This window comes from Trachurus japonicus, chromosome 2, assembly GCF_045865225.1.
Source record: "Trachurus japonicus isolate A0001 chromosome 2, Traja_1.0".
NCBI lineage: Eukaryota > Metazoa > Chordata > Actinopteri > Carangiformes > Carangidae > Trachurus > Trachurus japonicus.
The window spans coordinates 3,364,050-3,373,400 of record NC_140908.1 but is presented as its reverse complement, the minus strand read 5'-3'; the positions used below and the strand labels follow the sequence as shown (position 1 = coordinate 3,373,400).

General features: G+C 44.2%; 1 protein-coding gene across 1 annotated transcript in view; it reads right to left on the bottom strand.

Annotated features, from left to right (window-relative positions):
• Window positions 1–762: 762 nt before the first annotated feature.
• The window catches only part of crfa4 (cytokine receptor family, class I receptor 4), a 13,442-nt gene continuing 4,853 nt past the window's right edge, over window positions 763–9,351 (bottom strand). Inside the window, exons 3-8 of the mRNA XM_085795632.1 lie at window positions 6,575–6,744; window positions 4,459–4,637; window positions 3,379–3,532; window positions 3,190–3,277; window positions 2,306–2,375; window positions 763–1,473 (exon numbers count right to left, since the gene is read on the bottom strand). Of these exons, the coding sequence (XP_085651758.1) occupies window positions 778–1,473; window positions 2,306–2,375; window positions 3,190–3,277; window positions 3,379–3,532; window positions 4,459–4,637; window positions 6,575–6,744 (1,357 nt within the window). The 3' untranslated portion in view covers window positions 763–777. The remainder of the gene's footprint in view (window positions 1,474–2,305; window positions 2,376–3,189; window positions 3,278–3,378; window positions 3,533–4,458; window positions 4,638–6,574; window positions 6,745–9,351) is intronic.

Sequence of the window (9,351 nt, the reverse complement as noted above, 5' to 3'; positions counted from 1 at the left end):
CTTACAATAAGAATCATCACCTAAAAATGAACTTGTTTTTAGATCATTTTCATTTGTTTCAAACTAATTTTTACTTGAAATAAGTAGAAAAATCTGCCAGTGAAAACAATTTTTTTTTGTGCTTGTAATAAGAAAGAAAAACTTGATCCACTGTCAGATTTTTCTACTTATTTCAAGTGAAAATATGCTCAAATATTCTTGGTAAGATTTTGAGATTTTTAGTTTTATTACGTCTTCGTTTCTCTTCCTTCGTGTCCAGACATCGTTACGTAACGTGTCGGGGTTCAGACAGATGTGGATTAACATTCTGGGGCGTGGAATTATGGGATATGATCAACAATCGCAGACGTGAAACATCCCGAGAGCTCGACGTCGAACACACCTGCAGCCCCTCCCCTTCCTCCCCTTCCTCCCCTTCCTCCCCTTCCTCCTCCTGGATGTGACGTTGTGCAGATTTTGGCGCTTTATCAGTGAACCCGATTGGATTTGATTCGATTCTCTTCAGCAGAACCTTTCATTGTCATTCAACAACAACAAGAACAAGAACAAAAACATCAACATCAACAGGTTTGGTCCCCAGAGTGTGGTGCAGCTGAAAGGACAGAGACAAGCCGAGGTCCGGAAAAACCGGAACCGGACCGACGCTCGGTTCTGTAGAGTTTGTTGTTTGTTTTTTGTTGCGACGTCTGGAGCTAAATTGTTCTGCAGACTCCAGCGTCGCTCGTGGCAACAGTTTCCATGAGATGTGTGTGTGTCTGTGGATGTGCGTCCTGTCACTCAGCCCTTGTTGTCGACGGTGACGGGCAGCAGTGGGACGGCGGCCTCGCTCCTCTCCGCCTCGTCGCCGCCGTTCCTCCTGGCCTGGTAGTCGGACAGTTTCTTCTTCTTCTCCTCTTTCTCTGCGGCGTGGAAGTCGACCCGTGGCGCCGGCGGCGGCGGGAACTCGCGGCAGTACGGCGGCGGCAGACACGGCACCAGGTGCACCTCGCCGCTCTCGTTCATGAGCTGGACGCAGGTGTAGAAGTCCTGCGGCGAGCGGCTGGCGGTCCGGCCGGCGGCGGCGTCCGGAGCGCCGGCGAGTGCGGCGGCGTTGGGATGTCCCACGATGCTGTAGTCCGTCCCCGGCAGAGACACGATCTCCGGCCTCGGCCACAGCGCGGCGGCGTCCAGCGGCACGGCGAAGGCCTCGGGCGGCGGCGGCGGGGGGCAGTAGGGCGACGGGCTCTGCACGTACGACGTCGGGCCGGTCGGCGCGGACAGCTGGAGGCGGGCGGCCGCCGGCGCCACGTCACACGGCACCATGAGCGCGTCCTTCTCGCGGTCGGCGGGGTCGGCGGAGACGCTGTCCTTCGGCGCCGTGCGGTAACCGTGGTCGGCGCTGACCTGGTCCCAGACCTCCTCCGACGTGTAGCTGGGAGGACGGTAACTATGGAAGTTACTGAAGTGGTGGTTGATTTCATCCAAGTTCCCCTTCTGATGGAGGGAAGGAAGGGAAGGAGGGAGGGAAGGAAGGAAGGAGGGAGGGAAGGAAGAATGGAAGGAAGGAGGGAAGGAAGAATGGAAGGAAGGAGGGAAGGAAGGGAAGGAGGGAGGGAAGGAAGGAAGGAAGGAGGGAAGGAAGGGAAGGAGGAAGGGAGGGAGGGAGGGAGGGAAGGGAAGGAAGGAGGGAAGGAGGGAGGGAAGGAAGGGAAGGAAGGAGGGAAGGAAGGGGAGAGAAGGAGGGAAGGAAGGGAAGGAGGGAAGGAAGGAAGGAAGGAGGGAAGGAAGGAGGACAACGACGACAATGGAGGGAAAACAGAGGAGGAAAAGTGAAGCAGGAAGAGAAAGAGAGAAGAGGAAAGAAGAGAATGATGCAAGAAAAGGAAGAGAGAAGGAAAATCAAAAAGATAAAGTGGAGGTAGAGGAGAAGAGCGAAGGAATAATGTGAACAGAAGGGAGGATGAGGAAGAGGAGGAGGAGGGTTAAAAGGAAAATAAGAATAGAGAGAATAAGAGACGGAGACAATGACCAGAGGAGGCAGAGAAACAAAGAAAAGGAAACACAAGGTCAGTATAAATAGTTCTTACTTCAGAGTAAAAACAAACATGGAGGTGGTGGACAGTTGGCCTGGGCTGGTTGCTATGCTGGTTGCTACGCTACGGTGTTGTGAAGTTTTTTTTTTGGTTTTTTATAAAGTAAAAACTAAATAAAGCAGCAAACAAAAAAATCTCAGCTCTCTGATTGGCTGAGCCGACCTCTCTATGCTGAACTGAAATGACCTCACACTTTAATCCCCAACAACAACAACAACAACTGTGTGTGTTACCTTGAGGAGCAGCGGGTCGATGCCGATGATCCGCGGCTTGGGGATGGGCGGCAGGAAGTACTCTTTGATCCTACGGTGGTAACACACACACAGAAGATGTTGAATATATATCAACAACAGCAACAGAGCAAACTTTCTTTTCTTTATGCTTTTCATTTTTATTTTTCTATCATTTTATTTTTCATTTTTGTAGTTTTTCTTGATCTGAAGCCCCAGTGTGTAACTTATTTGGCTTTTTATTATCAAAAATCAAATATGTCTTTCATAAATACGTATTTCACTGAAGTGGAATCACACCCGCATACAAATGAAAGCTTTCTGGTACCTTAGAATGAGTTGTTACAAGTCGTTACAAATATACAAGGGGGGGCGCACCGAACCGAGGCGGCCATGCTGCATCGCCATTTTTTACGTTTTACGTAGCGTGACCGTAGGTAACCACGGAAACTCAGCGGAGCTGTCGGCTCGGCCTGTTAAAACTGTCACCACTGTGTAGTGTGAGGAAGGACGGAGGCACTGGTGTTGCATTCAGGTGCAGTCAGGCAGACGGCCATCGGCAAACCAACCGGATGTCATTTTACTCCACGAGAGAAAGACGGTAAAACAATACCACATCACCATGACAACATATTGTCTCGTGCTGGCGGACCACTTGTTTACATAGAGGCTTGTTTATCCTGTTACATGCAGCGTCTGTTGTCTGTCTGACGTCTGCCCGATTTCATGTGATTGCAACATCAAGAATATGTTCAGATATGCAACCGCACCGCTAGATGGGGGGAATTCCTACACATTATACCTTACCTGTGTGTGTGTGTGTGTGTGTGTGTGTGTGTGTGTGTGTGTGTGTGTGTGTGTGTGTGTGTGTGTGTGTGCTCTCTGACCTCTTGCTCTGTGGGATGACACCGAAGGCGATGACGAGCAGAGCGACGACTCCGACCCCGGTGACCAGGATCAGCACCAGGAGTTTACCTGCAACAGGATCAATATTATCAATACATTATAATCATCATTACTGTGCTTACAGAGAGAGGTCTCAGTGTGTGTGTGTGTGTGTCTGTGTGTGTGCGTACCCGCCGGCGGCCGCGTGGGGATGCTCATCAGCAGCGTGGAGCTCCACCGGCTCCACAGGCCGTAGTTGTGCGAGCGGCATCGAACTCTGACCACGTAGTCGCCGAAGGGAAGACCGAGCAGCTCCACGTGCGGCTCCCGCAGAGGGTGTTTCACCTGCCACACACACACACACACACGCACACACACACACACACACACACAGAGACACACACACAGAGACACACAGACACACACACAGAGACACACACCAAGGTTACTATAGTTCACTCAAACTAAAACTAGCAGTGAAACAGTAAACTGAAATAAAAATAAAACGAGAACTAAATGAAAACTACAATTAGCAAAGCTCTCCTTCGTTCTTTCCACAATCCTTTTTCCCTTCCTTCCTTCCTTCCTTCCTTCCTTCCTTCCTTCCTTCCTTCCTTCCTTCCCTTCGTCCTTATTTCTTCTTCCTTCCTCTTTTGATCCGTTCCCTCCCTCTCTCCATCTTTCTTTACTTCCTTCTTTCTTCCCTTCTTTCCCTTCTTCCTTCCTTGAACGAATCTGTTCCTTCCCTCCATCTTTCTTTCCTTCCTTCCTTCTTTCCACAATCCTTTTCCCTCCCTTCCTTCCTTCTTTCCCTTCTTCCTTCCTTCCTTGAACAAATCTGTTCCCTCCCTCCATCTTTCTTTCCTTTCTTTTTCCCTTCTTTCTTTCCACAATCCTTTTTCCCTTCCTTCCTTCCTTTTTGACCCAAATGGCCCAATCTGTTCCCTTCCTCCTTCTATCTTTCCTTCCTTTTTCATTTCCTTCTTTACTTCCATCCTTCCCTTCATCCTTCCTTCCTTGGCCCAGGAGGACAACAGGAGGGTTAAATGTGAATATTTCTGGTTTCTTTGTTCCTTTATGACAATAAACTGAGTCTCTTTTTGGTTTATGGACAAAACAAGACATTTGAGGACGTCGTCTGGTGGTTTGAGAGACACTGATTGACATTTTTCAACATTTTTTAACATTTTATTGACCAAACAACTAATCGATTAATGGTTTAAATAATCAACAGATTGATCGATAATGAAAATAATCGTTAGTTGCATTACCTTCCAGTTGTCTGGCTCGGTGACGCGTCGGTACTGCAGCTCGTACACCAGTGTGATCCATCCGTAGCGCAGCGCCGACGGCACCGGGTAGGTCCAGGACAGCTGAGCGTTGTGACCCATCTCGTCGCCGCCGGCGTCCGACAGAGTGTAGGTCAGGTTGACCGGCGCCTCCGTCTGAACTGCACACACACACACACACACACACAGAGGAAGGCATGGTTAGAGAGGCTCTGCATACATCTAATAATCAGTGTTTCAATATTTTCCTTCCCAGAATGCACTGGTGCACTGATCCACGGTGATACGCTGCTGTAAATCCCGCAGCGTCTCTGTGGATCCTCTGTCTTCATGTTCAGAATATAAACCTCATCTGTCCTGTAAATATCAAACTCTTTGTATGTTATTTATTTATCTCTTCTTTCTGTTTCTCTGAGGTATGAAGGACAGAAAAACCCTTTGTTACTTTGTTTTTGTGATTTTCATTGTGACGTTGTGACGTTTTAATTGATCTTTTACTCAGCTACACTGTAAAACAAAGGTTAAATGTAGGGTTGCAAAAAACGAATAATTCAATTATCGATCAAATAACGATTAATAAATTAGTTGTTTGGTCAATAAAATGTTAAAAAATGTTGAAAAATATCAATTAGTGTTTCCCAAACCACCAGACGACGTCCTCAAATGTCTTGTTTTGTCCACAAACCAAAGAGAGACTCAGTTTATTGTCATAAAGGAACAAAGAAACCAGAAATATTCACATTGAAGAAGCTGGAATCAGAGAATTTTGACTTTTTTTCTTAAAAAAAACTACTAAAAGCGATCATTTGATTATCAAAATAGTTGACGATTAATTTAATAATTGATTATTGTTCGATTAATTGTTGCGGCACTAGTTGAATGCTAAGTTTGTTATTATCTCATACTTGCTGGTGTCTCACATCTTTGGCTTTTGGACTAAATCTCCAAATGTTGAGCTTTTATTCTGGAAACAACTTCCTGCCGGTCGTTGTTCAAATAATAAAAACACACATTTCTTATCTCAGTTGTTTGTTTTCCCGACATGCACGTGAACGCCACATCAGATCTGTGTAGTGTAAGAGCTGCAGTGCTCTGTATCTGCTCCACTTCCTGCAGGGTGGTGATAACCCCCCCGACCCCCCCGACACCCCCCCACCACCACCACCACGCAACAAAAGAGCACCACTGTGGTCACAAGGATCCGCGTGCACGACTGTTACACACATGTTGGTGCTGATAAATCACACATGACACAGAGCAGAGCAGCACTCAGACCAGCTCCGAGGAGGCTGCAGCGTCTGGATAATAACACACACTCGCTCCCCAATAAACCACATTAGCTGATGGCAGACACACACACATGCTCCTCCAAAATAAGAGCCTCTAAATGTGTGTGCAAAAAGAATTTTTTACACACACACACACACACACAGCTCGTAAAAACAGTCAGAGAAGGAAAAGTTTCACATGACTGGGAAATGTGTGTGTTTATAATGCTGCTATAACAGAAAAACTTCTGTCCTGCAAATAAAGAGGAATAGAACATCTTTTTCTTCTTCACGTGAATACAGCGTGACTGCAGCTGCACAGGCTTTTATTGTGAAAAATGTTGTCTTTCAGGAAATAAGAGGAAACTAAAGACAGACGCCTCAGCAGCTGTAGCATCTGTCTGTAAAAGCATCACATGCTCCCAGGAGAAGCTTCTGTTCTGTCGTTAGGAGCATGAACATGAATTAGCGGCTAAAAAAACAACAGGTTTCAGATTTTTTCCTTGAGGTTTTATTGTGAAGGTGTCGCTCACACTGACTGAATCCCATCAACATGTCTCCTGTGTGTGTTAAAGCTCTCACAGTGAATATTTGAATATCTAATGTTATAGCACATGTGTATTTTCTGTCACGTCGTCCGGCCTTATGTGGATTTAATTAAAAACCAGCCGCGCCTGAAGGCATCTCACATGAACACACGGTCGGTTTAGTGAATGCAGACACCTGCCGACCGAGCGCTCGGCTCATGTTGCTGCTGCACCAAATCCTCGGCCGCTGTGTGTGAGAAGCTGCAGGTGGTGAACGTGCGTCAGTCAGTCAGTCAGTCTCACCGATCTCGGCCACGTCCAGGCAGTGCTCCTGCGAGGTGTAGTTCCTGCGGGCGGTGACCGCCGTCACGTTCATGCAGTAGATCTTCCATATGGACGTGTGGCTGCTGTCGAAGTGGCAGCTGTTGGCGCCGGCCGCCACGTAGTCCGGACACTCGTGAGTGGGGCCTTTGCTGTGGACGACGGAGAGAAGACAAAGTTTTAATCACACATCCGACTCATAAAACACATGCTCTGCAAGATGCACTGAAAGCTGATTAGATTTTGTTCAAAAATGCACTGCAAAAACTCAAAATCTTACCAAGAATATTTGTCTTATTTCTAGTCAAAATGTCTCATTATACTTAAAATAAGACTCATCACATAAAAAGTAGTTTGTTTTTAGACACTTTTTTACTTCTTTCAAGGATATTTTCACTTGAAATAAGTGGAAAAATCTGATAGTGGATCAAGTTTTTCTTTCTTATTACAATCAATGTGGAGATTGATATGGGGGAAGTGGGGAAGGCTATTGATAAGGCAAAGGCAGGCAAAGCTACAGGTATAGATGATTTACCAAATGAATTGTTGAAATCACCTAAGTTAGCTCAAATTTTGTTTAATTTATTTTATCACTGTTTTGAACATAGCATAATACCATCAGTTTGGCTTAAGTCCATCATAAGCCCCATACCAAAATCACAGAAAACAGACCCCAGAGTCCCACTTAATTATAGGGGGATTAGTCTAATGAGCACAGTCTATAAATTATATTCATCTTTACTCAATGAGAGATTAATGGAATATTTGGAAAGAGAACAATTATTGGTAGAGGAGCAGAATGGGTTCCGTAAAGCCAGAGCTTGTATTGATCATATTTATATAGTATGCACTATTGTAAGGAATAGACTTAAGGAAAACAAATCAACATATGCATGTTTCATTGACTTTCAGAAAGCCTTTGATTTCATCAACAGAGACCTCCTTGCATATAGACTGGCTAAAATAGGGATAGATGGGAAGTTCTATCAGGCCATTTGCTCTCTCTACAGTGCACCCCAGGCCTGTGTGAAGGTAAACAACACCTATACCAACTGGTTCCCCACACTATCAGGAGTCAAGCAAGGAGATGCACTGTCTCCTACTTTATTTGCTGTGTACATTAACGATCTAGCCAAGCAAATCAAACATCTGCATTGTGGAGTAAAATGTGGAAGAGAGGAAGTTAGTATTTTATTATATGCGGATGACATTATTTTGATGGCAGAAACAGAGGTTGATTTACAAAGAATGTTGACATGTGCAAGCGATTGGTGTAAAAAGTGGAGACTCTTGATAAATGAAAAGAAAACAGAAATTATGCATTTTAAGAACCCTGTTAAGCAAACAAGTGATTTCCGATTTCATTTTGGAGAGTCAAAATTGAATTATTCAAGAAGCTACAAATATTTGGGTCTCTATTTGGATGAACATATGACTTTCATGAAGCGATCATCGCTACTGGCTGAGTCAGCAAATCGGGCACTAGGGGGTGTTATAGCTAAAATAAAGACTCTGAGGGATGTTGGGTACTCCACCTACTCCAAATTATATCAGAGTTGTGTGTGTCCAGTGTTAGATTATGTAGTAGGAGTATGGGGATTCAAACAGTACCCTAAATGTGAGGCTGTGCAAAACAGAGCCATGCGGTATTTTCTTGGCGTACATAAATTCACACCAACACTAGCTGTTATGGGAGATATGGGCTGGGAACCCAATGAGGTACGGTGGAGTGTATATATGGTGCGTTTATGGAATAGGATACTAGGATTAAATCGTAACAGGACTGCAAGAAAAATCTTTGAGTGGGACACTCTGACCAATGGGACTTGGGATAGGGACATATATGACATCTTGCTGAGAGCTGGATATGAAGACCATTATTATAACAAAGAGAAAGTTGAGATTAACGTATTAAAAGAAATTATTTTTCAACAAAGTAAAGATAGATGGGCATATGATACTTGGGGTAAACCAAAAGTGTGTACTTACTGTGAAATAAAACAGGTATTTGGCTCAGAAAACTATGTTTTGTATAATTTGTCTAAAAAGAAAAGATCCCTGTGTGCTCTATGAGAGCTGGTATTCTTGGTCTTCATATGGAGACAGGCAGATATGTCGGCACAGCAGAAGACGATAGAATTTGTAACTTATGTGACATCCAAGAGGTGGAAAATGAAATTCATTTTGTGTTCTACTGTCCTTTCTATGACTCTATAAGACAAAAATTATTTAGTAAAGTAGATCCAAATAATGAATTTGTGTGGTTGGACGATGCTGAGAAGCTAAAACTTCTGTTTTATTTGAATATTTTTGCATTTTCTTTATTTCTTGAAAAGGCTTGGGCAATGAGACGAAGAGCGATATATAGTTGAGTACTGAAAGTAATCTTAAATAGTTTATTTATGTCACACCTGTGTGGCAGGTAACACCAACAGGAAGTAACACCAACAGGAAGGACTGTCTAGTTTTTTTTGTATTTTGTGTCTTGTAATCCCATATGGGATGGGCCACAGTGGTGGCATGACACGAAAATAAAATATTCATTCATTCATTCACAAGCACAAAAAAAATGCTTTCACTGGCAGATTTTTCTACTTATTTCAAGTGAAAATGTGTTTGAAACAAATGAAAATGATCTAAAAACAAGTTCATTTTTAGGTGATGAATCTTATTTTAAGTGGAAAGAGATTAGTTTTGACTAGAAATTAGACATTTTGACAAGAAATAAGACAAATATTCTTGGAAAGATTTTGAGAAGA